The following is a 27,804-nucleotide window of genomic DNA, read 5'->3' as shown; positions in this document are numbered from 1 at the left end:
TTTACTTGTTGATAACCTTTATTTCATGAATAACTAGAGACTCGTGTGTTTTGCTGATTTTATTAATGTAGAAGAGAAAGAAAGAATTAGAAAGTATATTCCCGTAATTGAGAAATCACACAGAGCTTGTACATGTAAGTTCATGGTTTCTTTGTCATATACAGGAATTGTCTTAGTTTTCTTTATTCTTATCTTTAAATACTCAGAGTGAAAAGGCTTAAGTTGTTGCCTAGCATTACCATGAGTCTACCTGTGAGATATAATAGACTTTCTTTCACAATGGCTGTACATAAAATGGAGACTAGTAAAATATTAGAGGAGCATGATTGCATAAACAGAGCTCCAACCATATATCATAGACTTTCTTTCGCAATGGCTGTACATAGAATGGAGACTAGTAAAATGTTAGAGGAGCATGATTGCATAAACAGAGCTGCCAACTATTACTTTCTGCTGTGTTTATTGCATTTTTTGAGATGAATACAGTTCAATTTTTCTATGTAAACTACTTTTTTTTCATTCTGATCGTATGTTCATGTATTGTATATGTATTGTGTATGTAACGTATGGGAAGTTCACATGGGTGCACCATTCAGTATATAGTGTATGTTCTGATCGCCCATGCAAGTACTAATGTAGTGTACAAAATAACAGTCAGACATCAGTCAACTTCCATCCATTTCATGGAAATGACCACACAAATTGTTGCACAGTTGGTTTTACCATTTGAACATATCTTTAGCTTGTGTAACCAGGCTAGTCCTACTCTTAGGCCAGGCCTACCTAAGGCCTTAAAAAGTCATGCAAAATTATCAGCGACCAGATGTATGATGATTTCACCTTTAGAGGATCATATGCTTATATCCACAATAAACTTTAGCTGTGTATCACCTTTGAAAATATATTGGGGTAGACAGTGTTTTTTGTGAACACTCACTGTCACTTTGATGCCTAATTTTGTAGTGCCAGATTTTAAGTTATATGCCTTAGTGTATATGTGAAAGAATATGACTATTGCAAATGAAAGTTAACTTTGGTATCACAGCACATATTTAGATATATTGATTTGAAGCCATGTTGCATTTGAAAAATTTTACTGATAGAGGAGGCCTTTCATATTAGTTGTGCTTTAGTTCTCAATTCATAATAGTTTTATCCTTTGCAGAGATGCCCTCTGTGGTACCCTTCACTGCAGCACAGATGCTGATGTGAAACCCAAGCTTGATACAGTGACATACACAGCGTGGAGAAAAGATAGACATGACTGCAGAAGAATACTCTCTGATGACATTCCTCCCAGCTCCTGGCTCGTACCTGATGGTGCTTCTTGTGGTAGTGGCCAGGTAGATAGGCTGAGTCCGCTTGTTATTGTACTTTTTTTACACAGTTTTAAGCATTCATCCTTTTTACTGCCACTTCTACTCCCTTTCTTTAACAATGTCACATTCCAAAGTAATCAAAATTCAGTCAGTATAACCCATTTAACTCTGTAGATGGTCAGTAGCACATTATTTGGTTTACAGTGTACAGAATTTTTTTTTTATAACTTATGAGATGAAGCCAACATAAGTAACAAGACAATGCTTTGCAACATGAGTGAGGTATTAGCTTAGTAAGGCAGTCCTAGTGCTAGCATGAGTCTCTTTCCTCATTTATTCTTTGTAGCTCAGCAAAATTTATACTGTAGCTTGCTTGCCTTTTTGTTTTTACTATTGTTATGTAAAACTTTGCTCATATCAATATTGAGATTCATTTGTCACATGTGAGCCCAGTCCATCAGTTTTTCCAATTCATTTTGAAACTGTAGATATTTAATTTCTGTTGGAGATTTATCATATAACTTTCTTTCATCTATAAATTTCAGTACCTTAATATGCAGCCCATCATCAATATTGTTAACATATATGAGAAAGAGAACTGTTTTCAAGAATGATATATTTAGCACACCATTTGTTAAATCTAACCATTCTGAGACTTGACCATGAATCAATATTTATTTTTTATAGCCACTCAATCACTTTCCTAACCACTGAAGTACAGCCCCATCTATACTATTTGACTTAAATTCAGCTTACAAGTCCAAGAATTTTGCACACCCATTTTACTGGTTCTATGCACATCTTACTTGGCTTTTGGTCACAAGTGATTATTACAATCAAGTCTTTTTTCCAATTATATACTCCCTTTACCAGTTTTGGTGGTACCAAATATCTCTTAGTCTTACCTTGAAGTTATGTTTATCATCTTTTCCCAAGAAACCTTCAAAATTCTTAACATTGACTTTTAAAAACATGGTTTCCACTCAATCTTCTTTTAAGATTATCTAAAGAAATGATTCCGTTAAATTTTCTTTTGCTATTGAGAATGTAGTTGCTTTTTCATGGAAGACATTGTGGTTGCTGAACTTGTCTGTTTGGTACCATTGTTGTACCATTTGTAGTGATCTACAAGACCTGTATTTGAGAACACCCATCAGTGCAGGTACAATGAAAACAAGATCCCACCCTAAAGTTTAAACAAACCTTCCTAAAGTTCCACCACAATCAATACATCATGTATGGAGATATGTCTATCATTTACATCGTTTCATAATTGTGAATTACCTTAACTAGTTTGATTACATACAAAATTTCCCATGATTTTATCCTGAATTTCTATTTGTTCATCTTTCCCTAGAAACCATCAAAATTGTTCATTGATGTTTCCAGACCTGGTTTCCTTTGCTTTTCATCTCTCCAGCCATGATGTGAAAGATTATCATTGTTGTTTCATCTTCACCACAGCAGAATTGTATACACAATAGTAGAACCCTGTTGCATCTCTTATGCTACACTTCTCTACTTCCTTAGCTCAGCCAAACATTGTCATCCTTGTCAGAATTTATGATATTTACTACTTGTCATCCACTCTTGGTCTAACCTAATAAAATTACATGCATTTAAAGGAAAGTATTGGCTTTAATATATATATATTTTCATGTTCTGCTTAAATTAGTGTATTTTATATCAGAATGTCTATTCATGAAAGTTGCTTTTTGTTTTGACTCTTCATCACCATGTACTTTGATATGCACATTTGAATGTATTCAGATGTTAGAAATCATGTTTCAGATGATATTTTTCATAAGACTTTTTGGACATAGTGTAGTTAACTGAGAATTTTTTTGCACTGATACTAGCTGAATAATGCTTTTGTTGTACTTTTTTCTTCTCTAATTCCTCCAAACTAAGAGAATATCTCCCTGTTACAGATGTGTGTAAACCAGAAGTGTGTGGCCATACCAAGGTTTAACTTTGCTGTGCTGTTTGGGATGTTGTTGGTACTGCTGCTGTTTTCCATGTGTTGCATGTGGGATCATCTGCGATGGTGGTGGGACAAAAAGGGACGTTCCTATATGTCTCCTAATTTCCCCTGCTGTGTTAGCTGCCTTGACACATGCTGCTGTCCATTCATGACTAGGATCTTCCGCTGCTGTTGGTATCCACTCATGTTTAAAATCATCAAATGGATAGAAAACATTTTCCCATCCTGTAAGTTAAAGAAATCCAGTCCAAAGGAAGTTGTATCAAGTAGTAAAGGGGCAAATGAGATCATTTTTAAGACAAAGGTTGATCAGCAAACGGTTGTTGAAATACCCACAAGCGCACCTCACATTTCTAATGCTTCCTCATACTCGTCTCATTTACTCCATAACAATGTTGACACTGACCATTCAGCACATCAAAACTCTGTTAAAGTGACGTCTAAATGTGCATCTCACGAAGCACCTCTACTCAACCAAGTATATTCCGCCAATATTCAGATCCACTCTCCTGAGGACATGCTTCATGATTGTGGTGATGATGTAGTCTTAGATAAACTTTCAAAACTAACACAGAATCTTTCCATACTTTCTGGAAAAGAAAATGAAGTTCAAAATAGTAGTATGGACAAAGATATTTGTGAATCATCTAGTCAGCAAGTGCTTCCACCTTGCACTTCATCTATGAAAATTGTGCCTGTAAGAAAAGCACCCTTACCCCCTTTGCAGAGACCAGCACAAGATGGAAACAGCAGGTCTTCTGAACCTGTTATGGATTCAGGAGTAGGTCTTACCATTTCTCAGCAACCAGAGCCAACCAAACCTCCAAGACCAGACTTTTCCTTACCTTTTAGTTCAGGATCTGCCACATCTCCAAGACAAGAACCAGTGGTACCTCCAAGACCAGACCCTGTAGAATATTCAAAACCAGAACCCATAGTACCTGTAAGACCTAAGTACATTATACCAGTGACTTCTTCAAGACAAGAACCAGTGGTTCCTCCAAGACCAGCCCCTATAGTATATTCACAACCAAAACCTTTAGTACCTCAAAGACCAGAATGTACTGTACCTCCAAGTCTTGAACCTGTTTTACCCCCAAAACCAGAATTTCCTCACCCTCCAAGACAGAAGCCTATCATACCTCCAAGACCATAACCTCCAGTATGTGATATTAGATATCTTGTGATTTAAGTACTTAATTATAGTGATATGACTGGAGGAATATTCCAGTTCTATAAGCCAAGGACATAAAGGAGAGCTTGGCAAAAACACTTAGATTATTAAGATAAATAAATTGATTTAGACTACTGAATGTATGGATTTTGGCAACTCGAGCAATGGATCAGTTGTCAGAAAGCTTCAAGAAGTTTCAGTTCTTTCACTTAATTATCAAGTGCCATACAGAAAAGTATGTTGGAGCCATTGACACACCTTCAGTATCTTTTATACACAAAAATGGGTTCTTCAGAAATCTCAAACATACTAAAAACTAGTGCATCAGTGAAATCTTTTGGTGCTAATTATGAAAAACCAGTTTGGTGAAATGATAACAATACAGTGTAAAAAAAACAGAGAAGCCATCATGCTACATGTACTTTAGTAATATGTTTAACTCTGAATACAAGCAATTCCATTTACAGGGAAAGCTTTGTGCCAAGTTAGCCCAGAGGTGCCAGATAGGAAAGTATACCATTAACATCAAGATTTGTACACCCACAAACCCATTTTTGCATTAGTAAGTATCCAATGTATTAAAGTGCAATATTTCTGATCTCACTTATCTGGATTTTTCACAAAAATGGGCAAAAAAACTGTCCAAATGCATTCATTTGTGATGATAAGACTACAGAATTATCCTGAGCATTTGTTTTACTTAATGTTTCAACAGTGATGTACAAAGAAGTATGTGCAGTACTTGCCACAAAATGTATCACAGGAGACACTGCAGGATTTTCTTTAGCATTGTTTCCCTAAATATTCTAACATTGTTGTACGAAACAGTATGTGCAGTACTTGTCACAGATGCATCACAGGCTTTCATCTGAACTTAGATATGTGGTGTCTGCTTCCAACACATTGTCACTGTCATCAGTACCTGAGTTGGTATCTCCTTATGTGTTTATTGCAGCTGAAGTTCTTAATGTCTCAAATTCCACTATGTGGTGAGAATGTTGATATAGTTTCATTGTCAGTAGCTACTTTTCTGTTTCAGAAGATATGAGAAAAGCTAATTACAGTAATAGAGCTTTCCAGTATGTAAAATGCTAGATTACAAAGTATAAATGGGTAGAATCTAGCTAAGAATGGGTTGGGGATGAGGTTAATGGGCATTATTAGATTATTTACCTATTAATGGGCATGCAAAGGAGATCTTGTTGTATATGAATGTTTTGATAAATGTGGCAGGTGGAAGGTCTGATCATTTCTTGACAGAAGTGAGGGTGAAAGTCTCTTGTTGTTTTAGAAAAAGAGGAAATCACTGATTGCCTGTTTGTCCAGTGCAGGGAGTGTTGCACTCATAGGACCCCATCTCTTGAACCTTCTTTACCTTTAAGTAGCTTTTTAAAGATGATTATGTTACTGGCATTTATAGCTTCGTACTTAATCTTTTCCAACTATCCACCACTAGTTACACTGATACAGTGCTTGTTCGTGTGCAGTTTAACCTACAGTTAATCTGTCACTGTATCTCATGAAGAACTGTTAACAATACCCAGCTGACTTAAAAGCTAGAGAGGTGTAATCAGATCACCCATATTCCTCTCCTATGATGGGCATTTTTGTATTCCTAAGCATCCCATTGTATCAGAAAAAAGTAGCGGAGGTTAGGTTAGATTAAGTACAACAAAAAGTATGTTGGAGAGAGACACAGAGGCCAAAAAATATGTATGAGAACAAAACTAGACTTCTGAGATACAGTTTATTAACTCTTAATTCTGTCTATGTATTTGTATCTCTAATGACTGTTTCCAACTGGAACTCCTTCAAGGGCATGGCCACGGCAATAGTCTCCATAACTAGTGAACTCCATTGCCACTTCTTATCCTTTAGTGCCTCACTCTCAACAGGCCACTGGCAGATTGCAACTCTAGCACAGTGTTTGCAGAGACTTCTAACTGATGCTCCTGCCTAATGTTCCTACCTACTACTAATGTTTCTACCAAATGCTCCTACTTGAATGTTACTACTTACTTCTAACATTTGCTGAAAGGCAGGGGTAGTGCATAGTGCTGTCTGCAGGAAAATCTAGAGTTTCAAAGAATGAGCTGTATGAAATAAGTGGTCAGGTTTTATGTACGACTAAGAGAGATTATGTTTGTGGACAGAATGCCAGTAGTCCACATGGGTCAGAGGAGTGCAACTTGACAGCCACTGAAGTGCTAGCTCACTACACAGGCATCACTGACCCTCCCAATACCCAGGCAGGTAGTACTGGTAATATACCTCCATGGTTGTTGGCTGCTTACCAACTATTACCTACATCTCTTTTTAGAATCAACCCAAAAATTTCTAGGGTTGCATTTATTATTAGCAGAAGGTGAAAGAAGGGGTAATAAATGTAGAGAAGGAAGAGGCTTAGGGAATGCCCAAGAAGCTGCTCTAATACTGAATAAATTTTGCAAATCTGTATTTGCGAAGAAAAAGCAGGGAAGATTATTATGGTTTTGGTGAACAAATTAGTGGCAGTTTAGTCATAAGGGGTGTTAGGTTTTCAATGGAGAAGTTGAGAAGAAACTGAGATGGCTTAATCTACACAAACAAGCAGGACAGGCCAGGATACACCTGAAACTATTTCAGGAAAGTGATCATGCACTGGCCTAATCTTTATATATATATGATATTATGGGATATCATGGAAGTCTTTAAATGAGGAAAAACTCCAAGTAGTATGGAAATATGCACAGGTTTCACTGATTTTCAAGAGAGGAAAAACGTTTAGTGCAGGCAGTTATAGACTAGTAGCATTAACCTGTGTATTGTACAAAGTAGTTGATAGTTGGTCGGCAACTACTGACCTGGGAGGGGTATTACCAATACTACCCGCCTTGGTATTGGAAGGGTTATTGATGGCTGCATAGTGAACCAGTGCTTCAGTGGTTGCCAAGATGCACTCCTCCGACCCTGGTAGCTGTCTTTTCTTACCACATAACCCACAAGTGTACTGCTGCCACTCTGTCCACAAATGCTCGATCTCTCCTAGTTACACTTAACACTTAACTCACACAACTCATTGTTCATGACTAAATGTTTTCTGCACTGGGTACCATGTGCTTGTCCTGCCTTTTAGCAAATTAGTATGAGGAATAGATAGAAGTAGGTAGGAACAACAGACAGGAGTATTAGATAGAAGTAGTAGGTAGAAATATTATGTGGGAGCATTAGGTTACAGTAATAGGTTGGAACATTAGGTAGACACATTAGGTAAAAGCCACTGAAAACACTGCAGTAGAGTTGTCCTCTGCCAGTGGCCTGTTGAGGATGAGGCACTAAAGGCTTAAAAGCAGCACTGGAGTTCACCAGTTATGAAGACTCTTTTGATGTGGCCTCCCATAGAGGGAGTTCCTGAAGGGAACAGGTATTTGAGCGATAGATAGATAGTATACAGAGTCAAGGAAACATTTGTTAAAGACAAAACAATGAGGCCATAAACATAAATTATTGCTTTTCTTCACAAACAGTGTAATGGTTGGGCATAATCTTGGATTAGAGGGATCAGCCCGTGTCTGTTCCTCTACAATCCTAGGACAAGACTTGGGAACCCTTGGACTGGGACTCCTGATGCCTGTTAGCAGTAAGAATGCTTGATTACCAATGATATCTTGTTTCCCAAAAACCCAGCCACAGAGCAGATGGGATTAAACTGATAGGGAACATTTTCCAATGATCTTTTCTTGGCAGTATCTCAATTACTGTACTGCATAGCATAATGTCCTCATCTTTTTTCCTGCTGCCAGTCAAGTCAGAAGGAGAGGTGGTTGGGAGGTGCCTTCTGCTTGCCATTCTGTTTCTACTACATTTAGATTTTTTGTGACAGAAAACCTCATCAGCTCTGCTATTATCTGTCTTTTCCAATTGCTAGTGGAAATTGCAAAGTTGAAGTCATTCCAGGTATTCAAGCAAATAAATGCATATTGTCTAGTCAAAGGTCTTAAACATCTTATTTGTATTTTTTCTGACATTTTATGGTCATAAATTTGATCTCAGGTAGCTGACCATTTGATTTGTTGCACATTAGAATTATCAGTGAGGTAGTGTGAAACAATAGGGGAATCATTTCAGTGGTGCTTCTTTTACAGTTTTTTGCTTGTTTCATAAGTCATTTGCAGACAAGTACCATTTCTTCACGCAGGTCACCACTGATGGAGCTTGCGAAGTCAAGTATTTGTATTGACTTATCAAAAGACCCCTATTTAAGACCATGGTCTGCATTATTCACATAAGACCATATTCTTAGGTGAGAATCAGACTGCTCTTTGGACTAAATGTTGAGTGCTACAAACAATGAAAATCCATTTTTGATTGGGCACTGGTAAAAGGGACATTGATAATTTTCCTGTAGATATAAGTGTATTCTTAGATTTTATCCTAATCCAACATTTTTGGCTGAAAGTGCAGCTGCTTTATCAAGGACAAAGCTACTCAAGAAGTTATCTTGGAAACTTTTACCAGAGAGACATCACATGTTTTGTCCAGTTTTGATTCCACAGCAGTAGTTGAAATAGACAAATATTATTATTGCAAAAGTTTTCATTGATTCTAAGTCTCTCGTCTCATGTTTGAAGGCAAGAATTTCACAGCAGGTTCAAAGAGCTTTTCAAATATATTAACCAGGGGTTTACTGTAGGGCATATGATAAAGGGAATTTTTCCACAGCTAAGGCCTCTGTATCACATATGCTTTGTAAAACAGTCAGACAACATGGTTCTTGAGAGTTAGACAGAATTTTTACCAAAACATAGTTGCCCAGTCGCTTTCATCCATTCCAAAGATGTGCTTCCCAGAAAGACTTAAGCTATGCTAAGACATCAACAAGAGAAGCATCTCCTTGGTGACCATGTTAAGGAGACAAGTGACGTGGAAATTTTTAGTTTCTTGCTGATTAACTTCTTCTAAGTAATTGTATTACACAGTAAGGCAAGTATACCTAGTGAAGGACAATTGATGGAGCAGGGAACTTGTGAAAAGCATATTTTTGAGCTAGACTCCTAACTTTTCCTAATCCATTGCCTGGCCTACCATCCTTCACTGAGATTGGATCATGTTCCACTGACCTATAAGTAATGTGGCAACTGTTTGGATTTTTTTTTTGGCTGTGATATAGGGTGCATGGGGTTACATCATGGCAGATTATTGCAGCATGGTTTTGAGTAGATCTGACACATACCTTTTTTTTCCATGCATTAAGTGTAACTGCAGCAAAGTTGGTCAAGTGTTCTGTCTTACCAAGGGGAAGGGCAAGTGGGGAATCTTGCTTAAAAGCATACTTTTCACAGGTACAGAGCAGATTTTTTTTCTACAATTTGAAGGTGATACAACTTGATGTAGTCATATTTTCCAGTTATTTAAATACCATGTGCATTTATTTCTTATTTTAAGAAATACATTTGTATCTCTAAATAATTATAAAATGTTTCAAGAAGCTTTCAAATTAAGGTACATATATTCAGCAGTGAGTGTGATATCGCCAATTTAGTTTGGAATTTTGTGCAGAAAACAAGTTTTGATGTGGATTAAAGTTTTATAAGGGTGGAATTAAGAAACATTTTTTTATATACCTAATTGCTTCCCTGCCTCTGTGAAATAGCATCAGAAACAGATGAACAAATGGTCACCTTTACACACATCAAGTCCCTAGTAGTCATGAATAATGTAGAGAGAGCAAAGTCTACCATTCACAATCATGATCCACAGAACTATATTAATCACCTTCATCATCTCTCTGTTTCAGACTATTAAGAGCACATTACCCTCTAACCCTGCCCACCATATACCACAGTTCTAGACTTTTTTCCATCCTTTGCACACCTGACATTTTGAATGTTCAGATCCAAATATTCCATTACCCCATCCTTCCATTTCCTCTTGGTCCCCCTCATCTCATTATTCACAGTTCCAAACCACATCCTCTTTGCCAGTCACTTTTCATTTGTCCTTGGAGATGGACTAAGATAGGAGTTTTTGGAAACAAACAACAGCAGCATCAACAATAACAAGAGCAATAAGATGCTTTACTGGGTAATATATATAGAGGTGGTGCAGCCCATGGCAATGTGCTGTGGAACTATAGGATTATGGTGGGAAGGTGAAGTCAGGAGTCGCATGGATAACTGCTACAGATAGCATAGAAACCACAAGGTCTTCTTGAGTCAGGATTTACATGGCCAAGACTTCAGGCATCAAAGCAGCCCACTTGGCTAGCAAGTTAACTGCTTGACTCACTTTCCCTTAGTGCTACTTGGGTATATGATGGTAGCCATCTCAGGTCAATCAAGGCCAGTCATCCCTTTTGGGAATTATAAACAGTGTTGATTGGTGGAGACCAGAAGGTGGGACTTCCAACATTACAGTTGGAAGTGGCTTGTAAGGGTCGAAAGGCACAAGTTCTGACCTCACATCATGTAGTGATGAATGGTATGACCTTGGTGAGGTTAGTTAGTCCATTGGAGAATGCTGTTCCTTAGGGAGAGGTCAGGTCAGACGTTTAATGCAATAGTTACAGCCACTACTTAAAACATAAAAGTGGCCATCACTCAAGGATGAGTGTGATGATTAGAATGACACAACACCAATCCTCACCCTCTGTAATTCAGTGGTGCATCCCTTCCTTGAGTATTGTATGCACTTTTGGTGACTGTGTAAGAATAAAAATAGTTAAGCAGAGATAACATAAAACAGTTGATACGAAATTATATTGTTCCACGAAATATTTTTCCTATAGCATGACTGAAAGGATTAGAATAAAGGTAAAAATATATTGTTTATCGTCATTACTAAGTTTTTGTACATCTTTTAGCTTAAGGGGGATTGCCTCACCCTGATAGTTAATCTATTAGGAAGTACAAGATGAAAGAGTCATTTATGTTGCTGTTGCAGGAGAGGGGCAGACGTGGCCAAAGTCATACAGTGGATCGAGATGTTTGCATAAAATGTTTGTAGAATGACTCTCCCGTGGAGTGTGAATAATAATTGTAGGCAGGAAGGAAGATGGGTATTGAAGTAACGGGAGTGTGGTTATACGAGTTATTCAAGTCTCTCACAGTTTGCTGCCATGATGGGAGTCCTCCTATGTGCTATGGGGTTCGGTCAAGTCTTTGAATCAATGCAAGGAGACTCTTTACTACAATTTATTCATTCTATTAATTCAATAATGTTGCATTACAAGAAATATATTCATTGCTTGCATGTGATTCACCTAAAGACCCCAAGTTTGTATATTCCATGTTAATATTTCTTGTAGATACATAATCTCCGTTTCTCCCCATTAGCGAGGAAGAAGTAGGAATAGATGAAGAAACTTGGCCACATCAGCCTTCGTCCATTTTCGAGCTATGTGAATGCATTGAAACCACAGCTCCCAGTCCAGATACCTTTCCATGGTTTACCCCGTACGCCTCTCATTACGTGGTTCAGTCCATTGACAGCACATCAACCCTAGTATACCATATTGCTGCAATTCACTATTATGCGCGCCTTTCACCTTCCTGCATATTCGGTACCCGATAGATCAATTTTTTTTTTACTCCATTCTTCCATCTCCAATTTTGTGTCTACGCTTTCCTTGTTTACTCCACTTTTAACACGTATATCCTTTATGTCAACCTTTTCCCAAGCATTTTTATCAAATGTCCAAACCATTTCGGCACACCCTCACTTGCTCTGTCAACCACACTTTATATTCCCATCCATCTCTCTCACCCTATTAGCTGAGCTATTCAATATAGAATAAACTTAGTAATAATTGTGATTTCCTATATATTTTTTGTTATCATTCAAGCCATTTTAGTCTCTCAAAAGGGAAAATAAATCTATATGTATGTCTGTGACGCTGTTGCGGTTATATTGAAAGTGAAATTTGTTCCTTTCTCGTCACCTTCCTAGACCAAATATATGTTTATATAAGAATTTTTCCCTACCAAAGCATGTTGATAAGTTGTATCGAATACAACTCTTTTGATTACATATATCAGGTGTTTTATGTTCTTTTAATAACTTCTCTATAACATATCAGGTGTTTTTTCCTGGTAACTTCTCTATAACAGTTGCATCTGAGTTTTATGTGATTTTGACTCATTTCGATGGTTACATATAAAGCCCTAAGCAACTCGCAGAGTGCTAACTTCTCAAAATATAAATTGTGTTCGTACGTACTCGGAATGCAAGCATTGTAAATCAGTTCTGCAAAATCAAAATGTTCCACGACGCCGGGTCGAGTGTGACCATGTTCGTTCGCTGCGTAAACGCTGCCATGTTCGCTGTGTAAACGCTGAGGGGTGACAATGGCGGATATTTTGTACCTTGGCAAGTAAGTTCAGCTGATCATCTTGTTGCTTAAATCTCACGCCCAGTGCGGGAGACATAACTGTAAGGCATTAGAAATAACACATACATACACTTCAGTAGAATAGTTTCCCCTCATGAGCACAAGGGCTCCAAGGGCATTTTTGTTATTTAGGAAAGCGAGGGGAGGGATAAACACTTGAGGGGGGACAAGGGCTCCGAGGGCATTTTTTTTTAGCAAAGTGAGGGGAGTGATAAACACTAGGGGGGACGAGGTCTTCGAGGGCATTTTTTTCTTTTAGCAAAGTGAGGGGAGTGATAAACACTAGGGGAGGAGGGGCTAAGAAAATGTTTAGCGTTTCTTTTTTGTATTCATTTTCCGCCATCTATGTATCAGTTCTCCACCCACTGACCTCAGTGGAACATTTAGAGTGACATCTCGGTGACCTTTGGTGTTCCTCGTTACCCTATACTTGAATATATTTCAAAATGAATGACATTTTATCATAAAGATGTTGAAATTCTACTCTTTGCTTACGATGAGAGTTTGTTAATGATATGATCCAATGTCGATTATCATATCCTTGTAGAAGAGACTATGGTTCAAGGCTGTCAATTTTTGAGGACGCAAAATTCTGTCAATGAAATGGTCCCACAACACTGATAAAGTGCACTAATACAACAAGTCACTGCTTGTGATTAAGGTAAAGGGGTGATTTGGGGGAAATTGTACGACGATTTTCAAGGGAAGACATTTTTCATATAGATTTGTTAAAAATGTGTACTGGGCTGAGAAATGGTTGGGAACCGCTGCTCTATAACTAACTCCTGCTTCATGAATTTTGTCCAACGCCTTTCTTCTAAACCTTCAACCAGATAATAATAATAATAATAATAATAATAATAATAATAATAATAATAATGATGATGATAATAACGATAATGATAATGATAATGATAATGATAATAATAGTAATAATGATAATAATAATAACAATAATAATAATAATAATAATAACAATAGTAATTAATGATACCTTATTTCTCTTGCTTCTCTCTAATCTTGCATATAGGAGTCGATGACGTCATGTAAATCCGGTTAGATCCGGCAGAAAATCTGACCGGATCCACTGCGTCTGTTTTGCTACGATTCAAAACAAAACTTCCATGGAGAATCCGCCGCTGTCAGTGACGACGGCTAAGGGTGTCAGGCATAAACACACTTAGGTACGTTAAGAAAATTCAAAGAAGTGTTATGTGTGTTCTTAAGCAACAACGCAGCGACTGAGGAGAAGAGCTCCATGAAAAGGTCTGTGACGATGTGGGGCAAATTGGATCAACACAAACACCCTAATTGACATGTACGATTGACCCCACTCGAGGAGGAAAGGTGTTAGTTAATCCTACTCCACACTCGCGGTAATTGTACATTGGAGAAACTGTGCCTATACCCTTAGAGCTGTACACCCAAGTGAAAGACAAAAGAAAAAGATGTGAGAGTAGTGCTCATGGTCTGTAAAATAAGGAAGGACCTTCACCGTACCCATAAACTACTAGATGGTTTGAACTACTTAATAGAGATCCTGTATAAAGTGAATATATTTATTTTGTGATCATATTGAGAGAAAGTGTTCCATAGGAAGGAAAAAAAACCCATCCATAACGTGGCAAATAGTAAGAGCTGTGAAACATAGGTTGTTCCTGCGTGAGGTGTGGTGTGTGTGGGGGGAAACACACATGCCAGGTCAAGCAAGAGGAAGAAATTTAAAAGATAATTTGAAGCAGGAAAGTTAAGTCTAGCAAGTAACAAAAAATAGATTGAGAATATATAAGAAGCGATATGGACTTCACTGAGGCGTATGATGACACGTGCTCGTCTGTGGGCCTGGCCTCTCGCATGGGGGACAGTAGGGCACTAAAGGTAAGGATTTTTTTTCTTCCCAAAAATTAATCTTCAAATTTTAGGTTAGGTATTTAAAACCATGAGCATGATGGCTTAGATATTATGACTTATAACTAGGTTTGGTTAGAGGCCTGATCAGTATGCCCGTAAAAGTCAAGTCAGAGGCTAGATATGGGTCGTAACATCTTATTCATCTCAGTATAGCCAAAAAATCTCTGGTAATTTTCCAGTTCAGTTCTGCTACTCTTAATAGCTTCAATTTTTTTGTAAGTAATTTTTCCTTTGCTGTGGGTATGAATTGTTTAGTAAACAGAATGAGAAAGGCAGAACATGAGTGTAATGTATTGTTCGGTGATATGAATATAGTGTGGTCATTCTGTAAAGTATGATTGGGTCTACCTTCCATAAACGTGGAGGAGGTTTGGTTAGGTTAGTCTAGCTTTTTAGGTTTTGTCATAATATGAGAATATTCTAATATTGCTTTATATCATTTTAACCAACTGATGTTATGCAAACTGCACTGTACAATATCCAGTAGCCATTAGATAAGGCTATATTACTGAGGTTTATGAAGATCAGGGAAAGCATTGGGTTCTCACTGTAAAAGAAAGTAAATTTTGTAGAGAAACTCATAATTCATTAAGATTTGGTCATTCATCAAAAAGGAGACTTGGATGATCTTGATGTAATACAAAATAAGTAGTACCTATGGATTCCTGGCACTTAGCAAAATTGATTATAAAATGTGGGTTTTTACCTGTAGCATGTTGTATTCCCTGAAAATGAAGTCCCCCTCAAAGTGGGCAGAGCTGTGAATTAGCTAGAGTGAAATTTTGGGAGTAAAACCATGGTATGCTAAATGTTCAGGCTGTAAGGAATAATTTGTTATTACTTTTCTTGTGATTTATAGGCTAGAACAGAAGGGATGCTTATGATATTCCAAATTCATTTGCGAATGTTTTACACAAGGTTACATTTGTAGATAACCATCTTAAAATCATTTGACACAAAGCATCCACCTGGGTCTTTGTTCAGATTCTTTAAAGCTGTATTCTCTTTGTAAATAGATTTATACATACCAGGGAAAGTTTTAAAAAAGATAGCTTGCTTGTGGAGTCTAGCGATAGCTGATTTTTTATGTTATTGATATGGAGATGCATACCATTGGATGGCGCCATCTGTCGTAGTATTTGAAAGATACACACAACTGAATCTTCCGAGTCTTGCAAATGTGTTGGGTGAGTTAAGATAGCAGTGATTAAAAATGGATTAGATTACTGCATAATGGGACATGTCCCACATAGGTCCAGATTCTAGAACTGTATTTTTTTAGACATCTGAACTCTTTATTTACCTTTTGAACCTAATTGTTTATGGTGCCATCCAGTGGAATTTATCTCCCTAATAATGAGTAAAATTATCCAGTGCTAGACTCCAAAAGTCATCTGTCGTGTTGATTTAGGTAAGCTATTTTCTTTTATATTTACTTTATTATTGTTTAATCCCCCTTCACCCTCTCCTTCATAACTATATTCGCTTTTGGGTTATTGATTATCACGTGATAAAAAGTTTTGATTATTTCTATAAACCACACTCTAAATTCCTTATTTATGCACCAGATAACAGCTTTATAACAAAAGAATGAAGATCCCAAAGCGAGAACATGCAGCAGATGTTTATCTTTATTTTGGTAGATTATCAGCTTAGCCGTCTATTGAAACTAGCTTTTGATAGTGATTGATTTTGTGTGTAGTGCAAGGAAGGACAGTAAGAATTGCAGAGCATTATTTGGATAATTAAAGTTGTCTGTACCATGTTAGAATTGCTGCAACCATGCAGTAAATAGTTACCAACTTTTCTCATTTAGGATGTAGCTCAAGTTGATTAACACTTCAAAGACAGGTGACTTGGAAAAAGCAGATTACAGTATGGACATATAAAAAGGGTTTCACATTTTCAATTTTTTTATAATAAAGTAAAAGGAAAACATTTCATAAAAGAACTGATGTGGAAAAAAGTCTATGGCTCCCACCCTCACCTGTAGCACTTGCTGCTGCTCACCTGTCATACTCATACCACTCTCATTTAGGGTCAGTCACTGAGTTAGATGATATATTTTTCTAAGTTATGAATGTTTAACTCTTAATTCCTAAGAAAAAATGATGTTATTGATAGTTTTTGCACCTCCTCATATAGTAAAAAGAGTTTATGAAATTTTTTGTAATTTATCCTTATAGGAGTAGCCAATCTGTGTGATGATTTTGTTTACACTAGAGATGTTAAAGTATTAATTCTTACGATAAGAAAAAGATGTACATTTTCAGTGATAAAACAGATAGTTTTCTGTATTTGCACACTGGGTGAGGCTCAAAAATCAGTTATGTACTGAAAGGGTTAAGCTTTGGTTTGCTTCCATGTTCATTACCATGTGGAAAAAAGTAATGATAGATTATTATTCAGAAGTAGCAGAAAGTACTTAAAAGATTTCATTAATACTTTTTTTACCTTTTTGTTGGCCAGACCTTTTTACCTTTTTGTTGGCCAGGTCCAGTGTTGACTGAGGGAAGAGGGGTTGGATTTGACACATCTAATAGCTCCTGAACTGAAGGAGAGATATTTCTTTCTTTCTTGTGAACTTATTTCCAAACCATACTTGCTATATCATTCCCATGCTTAGCATTTGTGGTGAAATAAAACCTTCTAGATGAATATTACAGTACACATTCTTAAATTGTAGTGCGATCAGTTAACACATTTGGCACATGGGAATGTACTGAATGTTATATTTTTTCTTTATCTTAAACTTTAGTTTTACACATTTCTCATGCACAGGCTCAGTGTTGGTAGTGAACAACATGAATATGCTTGTAAAATTTTGCTGCACACCCTTCGAGTAACTGTAAGGGAGAGTGGCTAGTACCAGTGGGGAAAACACTGTATTTTTTTCTTTTTACCTACCATCTGTTGCAAAAAATGATGTGTATTTATTAGGAAATTTCTTTCACATGAAGAAAGGCTAGGTAGTGGTGGTGTACATTATCCGTACATAGTTACGGGAAATGGGAAACAGAAGAAGGAGTCACGCGGGGAGTGACCATCCTCCTCGAAGGCTCAGAGTGGGGTGCCTAAATGTGTGTGGATGTAACCAAGATGTGAAAAAAGGAGAGATAGGTAGTATGTTTGAGGAAAGGAACCTGGATGTTTTGGCTCTGAGTGAAACGAAGCTCAAGGGTAAAGGGGAAGAGTGGTTTGGAAATGTCTGGGGAGTGAAGTCAGGGGTTAGTGAGAGGACAAGAGCAAGGGAAGGAGTAGCAATACTCCTGAAACAGGAGTTGTGGGAGTATGTGATAGAATGTAAGAAAGTAAATTCTCGATTAATATGGGTAAAATTGAAAGTTGATGGAGAGAGGTGGGTGATTATTGGTGCATATGCACCTGGGCATGAGAAGAAAGATCATGAGAGGCAAGTGTTTTGGGAGCAGCTGAATGAGTGTGTTAGCGGTTTTGATGCACGAGACCGGGTTATAGTGATGGGTGATTTGAATGCAAAGGTGAGTAATGTGGCAGTTGAGGGAATAATTGGTATGCATGGGGTGTTCAGTGTTGTAAATGGAAATGGTGAAGAGCTTGTAGGTTTATGTGCTGAAAAAGGCCTGATGATTGGGAATACCTGGTTTAAAAAGCGAGATATACATAAGTATACTTATGTAAGTAGGAGAGATGGCCAGAGAGCGTTATTGGATTACGTGTTAATTGACAGGCGTGCGAAAGAGAGACTTTTGGATGTTAATGTGCTGAGAGGTGCAACTGGAGGGATGTCTGATCATTATCTTGTGGAGGCTAAGGTGAAGATTAGTATGGGTTTTCAGAAAAGAGGAGTGAATGTTGGGGTGAAGAAGGTGGTGAGAGTAAGTGAGCTTGGGAAGGAGACCTGTGTGGGGAAGTACCAGGAGAGACTGTGTACAGAATGGAAAAAGGTGAGAACAATGGAAGTAAGGGGAGTGGGGGAGGAATGGGATGTATTTAGGGAATCAGTGATGGATTGCGCAAAAGATGCTTGTGGCATGAGAAGAGTGGGAGGTGGGCTGTTTAGAAAGGGTAGTGAGTGGTGGGATGAAGAAGTAAGAGTATTAGTGAAAGAGAAGAGAGAGGCATTTGGACGATTTTTGCAGGGAAAAAATGCAATTGAGTGGGAGAAGTATAAAAGAAAGAGACAGGAGGTCAAGAGAAAGGTGCAAGAGGTGAAAAAAAGGGCAAATGAGAGTTGGGGTGAGAGTCTATCAGTAAATTTTAGGGAGAATAAAAAGATGTTCTGGAAGGAGGTAAATAGGGTGCGTAAGACAAGGGAGCAAATGGGAACTTCAGTGAAGGGCGTAAATGGGGAGGTGATAACAAGTAGTGGTGATGTGAGAAGGAGATGGAATGAGTATTTTGAAGGTTTGTTGAATGTGTCTGATGACAGAGTGGCAGATATAGGGTGTTTTGGTCGAGGTGGTGTGCAAAGTGAGAGGGTTAGGGAAAATGATTTGGTAAACAGAGAAGAGGTAGTAAAAGCTTTGCGGAAGATGAAAGCCGGCAAGGCAGCAGGTTTGGATGGTATTGCAGTGGAATTTATTAAAAAAGGGGGTGACTGTATTGTTGACTGGTTGGTAAGGTTATTTAATGTATGTGTGACTCATGGTGAGGTGCCTGAGGATTGGCGGAATGCGTGCATAGTGCCATTGTACAAAGGCAAAGGGGATAAGAGTGAGTGCTCAAATTACAGAGGTATAAGTTTGTTGAGTATTCCTGGTAAATTATATGGGAGGGTATTGATTGAGAGGGTGAAGGCATGTACAGAGCATCAGATTGGGGAAGAGCAGTGCGGTTTCAGAAGTGGTAGAGGATGTGTGGATCAGGTGTTTGCTTTGAAGAATGTATGTGAGAAATACTTAGAAAAGCAAATGGATTTGTATGTAGCATTTATGGATCTGGAGAAGGCATATGATAGAGTTGATAGAGATGCTCTGTGGAAGGTATTAAGAATATATGGTGTGGGAGGCAAGTTGTTAGAAGCAGTGAAAAGTTTTTATCGAGGATGTAAGGCATGTGTACGTGTAGGAAGAGAGGAAAGTGATTGGTTCTCAGTGAATGTAGGTTTGCGGCAGGGGTGTGTGATGTCTCCATGGTTGTTTAATTTGTTTATGGATGGGGTTGTTAGGGAGGTAAATGCAAGAGTCCTGGAAAGAGGGGCAAGTATGAAGTCTGTTGGGGATGAGAGAGCTTGGGAAGTGAGTCAGTTGTTGTTCGCTGATGATACAGCGCTGGTGGCTGATTCATGTGAGAAACTGCAGAAGCTGGTGACTGAGTTTGGTAAAGTGTGTGGAAGAAGAAAGTTAAGAGTAAATGTGAATAAGAGCAAGGTTATTAGGTACAGTAGGGTTGAGGGTCAAGTCAATTGGGAGGTGAGTTTGAATGGAGAAAAACTGGAGGAAGTGAAGTGTTTTAGATATCTGGGAGTGGATCTGTCAGCGGATGGAACCATGGAAGCGGAAGTGGATCATAGGGTGGGGGAGGGGGCGAAAATTTTGGGAGCCTTGAAAAATGTGTGGAAGTCGAGAACATTATCTCGGAAAGCAAAAATGGGTATGTTTGAAGGAATAGTGGTTCCAACAATGTTGTATGGTTGCGAGGCGTGGGCTATGGATAGAGTTGTGCGCAGAAGGATGGATGTGCTGGAAATGAGATGTTTGAGGACAATGTGTGGTGTGAGGTGGTTTGATCGAGTAAGTAACGTAAGGGTAAGAGAGATGTGTGGAAATAAAAAGAGCGTGGTTGAGAGAGCAGAAGAGGGTGTTTTGAAATGGTTTGGGCACATGGAGAGAATGAGTGAGGAAAGATTGACCAAGAGGATATATGTGTCGGAGGTGGAGGGAACGAGGAGAAGAGGGAGACCAAATTGGAGGTGGAAAGATGGAGTGAAAAAGATTTTGTGTGATCAGGGCCTGAACATGCAGGAGGGTGAAAGGAGGGCAAGGAATAGAGTGAATTGGAGCGATGTGGTATACAGGGGTTGACGTGCTGTCAGTGGATTGAATCAAGGCATGTGAAGCGTCTGGGGTAAACCATGGAAAGCTGTGTAGGTATGTATATTTGCGTGTGTGGACGTGTGTATGTACATGTGTATGGGGGGGGGGCCATTTCTTTCGTCTGTTTCCTTGCGCTACCTCGCAAACGCGGGAGACAGCGACAAAGTATAAAAAAAAAAAAAAAAAAAAAAAAAAAAAGTTACTCTCTAATAACCATAGAAGAAAGGCTAGGTAGTGGTGGTGTACATTATCCGTACATAGTTACTCTCTAATAACCATATGTTTTCATATTTTTCATGGTACTTTTCTTCACTTTCATGACTATGTGCAAATACCCACATATAATGACAGCTGTTTCTCATGGTATTCTTCTTCCCTTTCCTGATTAACTGATATATGTCCAGAGTTGTAGATGCCATACTCACATATAATGATAGCTACCTATCACCTCTTGACTGTATTTACACTCTTTCCCATTTACTTTAAAAGTATCTTGTTATGTTGGTTACTGTAGTCTAATATGATGTCGGTAGGTTGTAACCAATAGGACATGTCCATAACTAGGGATACGAAACACCACTGTTAAACACAGTACTGGAGCTTGAAATGCAGGAAAAGTTTCTATATAAAATATTTGATGTGTTGGAGATGAGATGTTTGAGGACAGTGTGTAGTGTAAGGTGGTTTGATCGAGTAAGTAATGAAAGGGTAAGAGAGATGTATGGTAATAAAAACAGTGTGGTGAACAGAGCAGAAGAGGGTGTTTTGAAATGGTTTGGTCACATGGAGAGAATGAGTGAGGAGAGGTTGACAGGGAGGATGTGTGTTTCAGAGATTGAGGTAACGAGGAGAAGTGGGAGACCAAATTGGAGGTGGAAGGATGGGGTGAAGGGGATTTTGAGCAATTGGGGCCTGAACATGCTGGAGGGTGAAAGGCGTGCAAGGAATAGAGTGAATTGGAACGATATGGTATACTGGGGTCGATGTGCTCTCATTGGATTGAACCAGGGCTTGTGAAGCGTCTGGGGTAAACCATGGAAAGTTTTGTGGGGTCTGGAAGTGGAAAGGGAGCTGTGGTTTCAGTGCATTGTACATGACAGCTAGAGAATGAGTGTGAACGAATGTAGCCTTTGTTATCTTTTCGTAGCGCTACCTCGCACGCATGTGGGGGGAGAGGGTTATCATTTCATGTGCGGCGGGGCGGCAACAGGAATGAATAAAGGCAGCAAGTATGAATTATGTACATGTGTATATATGTATATGTCTTTATATGTTTATATGTGTATATGTTGAAATGTATAGTTATATATATGTGTGCGTGTGGACGGGTATGTATATACATGTGTCTATGGGTGGGTGGGCCATTCTTTCGTTTGTTTCCTTGCGCTACCTCGCAAACGCAGGAGACAGCGACAAAGTATGGTAAAAATAGATAATAGAATATTACTTTTCAAAACAGTGATGTATGTAGCAATGTGGCTTGACAATATAGGTAGAGATTCTCTGTAACAGTTGATATTTTAGGCCAATAAATAGACCTTTGTTTTAGAGTTTGTGTTTTTGTTTGTAGTTTCTCACTGGTAATGCTTTTATGTCGTAAATTTTTTTTATTGAATATTTTCAGGAGCTCTTACAGGCAGGTCATCCAACTAATGGTCATGACAACCGGGGTTGGCGTCCTTTGCACGAGGCTGCAGAAGGTGGTCATGTGGAATGTGTTCGGTTGCTGCTCATGGCAGGTAAAGAGTTTGTCTATACAGTATAGAACTGTAGATTTAATTTTGTTAATCTTCTCTCTTTGTATTTATTTTGAGTTGTTTCTGTTTTCATCTATGTTAGCCCTTCCTACTGTATATTTCCTTTAGTATTGCTTCTTTAATCTTGTTTCTTGACCTTTATGCAGAAGTATTTCCTTTCACTCATTCTTACACTTTCTGTCCTTGCATATTCTTGCCTTAGCAAGATAGCACCAGGAACAGAATTGGGCCCTAGGGGAACAATCCTAGCTATGCTCATTCTTGTTTTTCATTTGGAAATTATTAATACAGAAGCAAGATAGCACCAGGAACAGAATTGGGCCCTAGGGGAACAATCCTAGCTAAGCTCATTCTTGTTTTTCATTTGGAAATTATTAATACAGAAGGGGATGCTATCCAGCCCCCATCTCCCACCCTTTAGTCACCTTTTATGATATTCAGGAGATATGTGGGTTGTATTTTTTCTTCTCTATTCCCAAGGATAGATAAATTTGTCATGTGTACAATCAGATCATGAATTACTCTTACCCTGGATGCAATGGATTTCAAACTGAAATCTACCTCTCTTGTTTTGATGTGCTCGGTAAGTGTGTTTGAAATATGGTAGCATTATGACAAGAGACAAGAATACTGTCACTTGTAGCTTCACATATTCCTATATAAGGGACATAGGGCTACGTATGTGAAACCAGATGCAAGAGCTTTATTTGAAATGTTCTCCTTTGTTTGACATGAAAGGGGTAAAAGTAATATATACTCTGACTACACATACCTCATTTGCACAAAAAAATTATGAAAATCTAGTATATGATTTGGTTTTGCTTGTCTTTTTCTTTTTTATATAACATTTTAACAGCTCCTTTGCATGAAAGTTTTGTATCCCATCCTAAAGAACTATTTTAAGTGATTTTGAATTCCGTACATGTATTGCTGTCTTTCTACCATGTTCCCCCTTCTTCATTCAAGCTAGGTGCTGTATGCAATGTTTTCTCAACTATTTCTCTAGTCAGTCTTCTATCTTCCTTTAAGAGCTGAAGACCAAACAGTAACATGATATTATTGCAGGGGAATTAGAATTTCAGCTTGTATCGAAATATGTATATTAAGTCATTGTTTTCTTGAGGAATTGAAATATGTGTAAAATGAGGAATGCCTCCATGAGTTTACAAAGGGGGAACCAGTGGCTAGTTATGTAACCCAAAGACCCTTTTTATGGAACTCTTGTATCTATGATCTACATGGGAGTATGGTAAGGTGGACTCCTTTAGGAGAGGAAGGTCCTCAACTTTGCTGTACTTTCTGAGGGTGACTTCTTACTTCTGGTGGCACTACTTGCAGGTGGAGGCTAGGAACACCAGACCATAAGTACAGAGTTATAGTATTCATACCTATGATATCCTTGTGTACCCAAGAGTTATGTATTTCAACATTTTTTAAATATCATTATTATTATACTTAGCCGCTGTTCCCTGCGTTAGCGCAAGGAAACAGATGAAAGAATGGCCCATCCCACCACATACTCATGTATACACATAAATGCCCACACACGCACGTATACATACCTATACATTTCAACATATACATACACAGACATATACACATTCATACTTGCGGCCTTCATCCATTCCCGTCGCCACGCTGCCACACATGAAATCCCCCCCCACACGCGTGTGCGAGTTAGTGTTAGGAAAAGACAACAAAGGCCACATTCGTTCACACTTAGTCTCTAGCTGTCATGTGATTAAGTAATGAAAGGGTAAGAGAGATGTGTAGTAATAAAAGGAGTGTGGTTGAGAGAGCAGAAGAGGGTGTATTGAAATGGTTTGGTCACATGGAGAAAATGAGTGAGGTAAGATTGACAAAGAGGATATATGTGTCAGAGGTGGGGGGAACGAGGAGAAGTGGGAGACCAAATTGGAGGTGGAAGGATGGAGTGAAAAAGATTTTGAGCGATCAGGGCCTGAACATACAGGAGGATGAAAGGCTTGCAAGGAATTGAGTGAATTGGAACGATGTGGTATACCAGGGTCGACGTGCTGTCAATGGATTGAATCAGGGCATGTGAAGCGTCTGGTGTAAACCATGGAAAGTGTTGTGGGGCCTGGAAGTGGAAAGGGAGCTGTGGTATTTCAATGTATGTTTATGTTTTCTTCCATTCATTTAAGTGTGGTGCATGCATATTTTCTCTTGTAGATATTGAAGTTTTGGATCTTTGATAGTGCTGGATATATTCTTTAGTGTTCTCTAAGTTGTGTTGGCCATCACATACTGAATTGGATGCCTGTGCTTTTTCAGCATAAGAAATTATACTATGTGTAAAAAGAATGAATCATCTTCATCAAGAAGACAATAGGGAAAAAATGGATATAAGGGTAGAGATATGGAGTTAAGAAGAAATAAAGGGAAGAGTTAAGTATTAAGCAGTTTGAATGTAGGAGTCACTGAAGGTTGCTGTTTTGTTTAAAGATGTGTAGGATAAGGATAGTCCCTGTCGATTTCCATGGGTCTGAAAATACTTCTGGTTTTTTAAGATATGTATATACACTTCTGATAATTTTCTAAAGTGAGATTTCTAGTATCTGAACATCTCAAAGAAGGAGCTGAAGTATTGGACATTGAGATGTAAAGTTGTGAATTTTTTGTATGTATGAATTGTGATACAGGTAATACAGTCATCTGAAATTTTTCAGATGATGTTGAAATTGATGCCTTGACACATGAGAGTACAACAGCTCTTCATCTGGCTTGTGGTTCAGGGCCATCTCATAGTGAAGTGGTGAGGCTCTTGCTTAGTGCTGGAGCTGATCCCAGTATGGTGGAAGGAGATAACTGGTCTTTGCCACTACCAAAAGGTTTGATTTGATGAGTATTAGTACCAAGGAATTAACTATGAAATTTAGTACTTTAGAGCTGCTTTGATATATGGTAACAATATAGGGAAAATGAATGTCACTTACTTTGTTGATGTCTGTTGCCACTTATGCAATGTGGGAAGGGGATGTGGTTAATTTGAGCAAAAATGTTTGAAGGATTAGTAGTTCCAACAGTATTGTATGGTTGTGAGGCATGGGCTATAGATAGGGTTGTATGGAGGAGGATGGATGTGTTGGAAATTAGATGTTCGAGGACAGTATGTGGTGTGAGGTGGTTTTATCGAGTAAGTAATGAAAGGGTAAGAGAGATGTATGAAAGGGTAAGAGAGATGTCTGGCAATGAAAAGAGTGTGGTTAAGAGAGCAGAAGAGGGTGTGTTGAAATGGTTTGGGCATACGGAGAGAATGAGTGAGGAAAGGTTGACAAAGAGGCTATATGTGTCAGAGGTAGAGAGAACAAGAAGCTGGAGACCAAATTGGAGGTGAAAGCATGGAGTGAAATGCAAGAAATAAATTGAATTGGAACAATGTGGAATACTGGGGTCGACATGCTATCAATGGACTGAACCAGGGCATGTGAAACGTCTGCTTTTGTTACTGAACAAATGTGAAATCCTTAGGAGGTCTATTAAGACTATTAACAAGTATATATCGATAGGCAGAGTAGGTGGATTTTTGAATGGTAAATTCTACAAGAAGTATATGCAGTTTTATAGTAATAGAATTGTTTTGTAGCTGCAGTTCACTTAGTTACATAAATGCCAAATGAAGCTTTATATACAGTGGCTCAGTAAATAGAATGATAGTGTACTTGTTACTTTGATTTTATTGGACATGGCTCATACCAAGGAGGTATATTATCAGTGCTACCCACCTGGGTATCATAAGGGTTAGTGACATCTGCTTAGTGAGGCAGCACTGATGTATGAATGTACTTTTAAATGAAAACACATGTAGTATCACTCCAGAAATATTTCATGTTTCTGATGATGTTTTTCAGCTGTGGCTTACAAGAATTTGGATATAGTGAGGCTGTTACTTGATGCAGGAGCTGATCCAAATTGTGAAGACTATGAATCTGGGCGGCCACTCCATGTTGCTGCTGAGAAGGTGTGTAAACCTTTTGTCAGCTGGTAATGTACTATTAACAGTAAGCCCCTGGATATAATGATTGTCATCAAACTGATAGGGAGAGATCAGTCCGTCTATCTATATCTCTGATGCCTGTTTTCGTCTTCAAGATGGTTGCCACAGCAATAGAGTCTCCATAACTAACAAACTCCAGTGCTGCTTCATAACCTCTAGTGTTTCACCGTTAACAGGCCACTGACAAAGGGCAAGTCTAGTGCATTGTTTGCAGATGCTCTTACCTAATGTTCCTATTGACTACTCCTACCTAATGTTCCTGTCTACTACTTCTCCTTAATAATTTTGCCTAACGCTCCCCATTTTGTCAAAAGGCAGGGCAAGCACGTAGTGTTCACCACTAGAAAATCTGGAGTTACAAAGAGTGAGCTGTGTGAGTTAAGTGTTCTTAGATGTTATGAGTGGTAAGGAGAGATTGTTTGTTTGTGGACGGAATGCCCGTAGTCCACGTGTGGGTAAGGTAGAAAGAAATGCCAACTACCTGGGTTAGAGAAGTGCAACTTGACAACCACTGAAGTGCTGGCTCATTACACTGCTGTCACTAACCCTTCTGATACCCAGGCGGGTGCTACTGGTAATATACCTCCCTTGTCGTTGGCTGCCTACCAAGTAATACCAACCAATTAGGAGAGATAATACCAAGTTACCTGTTCCTGTCATGATGGCAAGTTGAGGATGATTTTATTCATACTCCTGTATAGGTTGTTATATGGTACATCCATGAAATAAGTATATAGTAACCCCCTACTTTTGTAGTGACTGATAATCACTTGTAGACAAATCATTGAGAGATAATACCAAGTTATCTGATTGTCATGATGTCATGATTTCAAGTTAAGGATTATTTTACTGAAATTCCTGTGTAGGTTGTTACATGGTAGATCCATGAAATAAGTGAATAGTATCCTCTTACTTTTACAGTGACAGAATCAGTTGTAGACAAATCATGGAGTGTATATAGAAAATTGTCATGTTGCTAGCATCTGCTAGTAGACAGGAGCATGATGTGGCCCAATCTGCACAGTTGATGCTCATAAACATGCCTGTAGTCTCATGTGCACATGACTTTGGGTAATTCTGTTCCAAGCAACTGAGGGTGGCACATGCCTCTCATTCATTTATTGTCATGAAATGGAGCTTTGTGATGGGGTTTAAGGTCTTTACTGTTCATAATTCTTTTATGATTTATTTGTTGACTATATAAAAGCCTCACTGATGTCTGTGTCTAGTGAGGTGGCCACAAGATATTGTTAAAA

General features: G+C 38.4%; 2 protein-coding genes across 4 annotated transcripts in view; both read left to right on the top strand.

Moving 5' to 3' along the window:
- The window catches only part of LOC139749556 (disintegrin and metalloproteinase domain-containing protein 12-like), a 53,136-nt gene extending 43,071 nt beyond the window's left edge, over positions 1-10,065 (top strand). For all 3 annotated transcript variants that reach the window (XM_071663564.1, XM_071663565.1, XM_071663566.1), the window contains exons 17-18: positions 1,166-1,343; positions 3,251-10,065. In XM_071663564.1, the coding sequence (XP_071519665.1) occupies positions 1,166-1,343; positions 3,251-4,459 (1,387 nt within the window). In that variant the 3' untranslated portion in view covers positions 4,460-10,065. The remainder of the gene's footprint in view (positions 1-1,165; positions 1,344-3,250) is intronic.
- A 3,915-nt stretch (positions 10,066-13,980) lies between these two features.
- Positions 13,981-27,804, top strand: part of LOC139749554 (uncharacterized) — a 41,332-nt gene continuing 27,508 nt past the window's right edge. The window contains exons 1-4 of the mRNA XM_071663562.1: positions 13,981-14,723; positions 22,398-22,512; positions 25,221-25,382; positions 26,403-26,512. Coding sequence (XP_071519663.1) covers positions 14,643-14,723; positions 22,398-22,512; positions 25,221-25,382; positions 26,403-26,512 — 468 coding nt within the window. The 5' untranslated portion in view covers positions 13,981-14,642. The remainder of the gene's footprint in view (positions 14,724-22,397; positions 22,513-25,220; positions 25,383-26,402; positions 26,513-27,804) is intronic.

The sequence above is a fragment of the Panulirus ornatus genome, chromosome 7 (genome assembly GCF_036320965.1).
Source record: "Panulirus ornatus isolate Po-2019 chromosome 7, ASM3632096v1, whole genome shotgun sequence".
Classification (NCBI taxonomy): Eukaryota; Metazoa; Arthropoda; class Malacostraca; order Decapoda; family Palinuridae; genus Panulirus; species Panulirus ornatus.
This window is presented reverse-complemented; position numbering and strand designations above follow the sequence as displayed.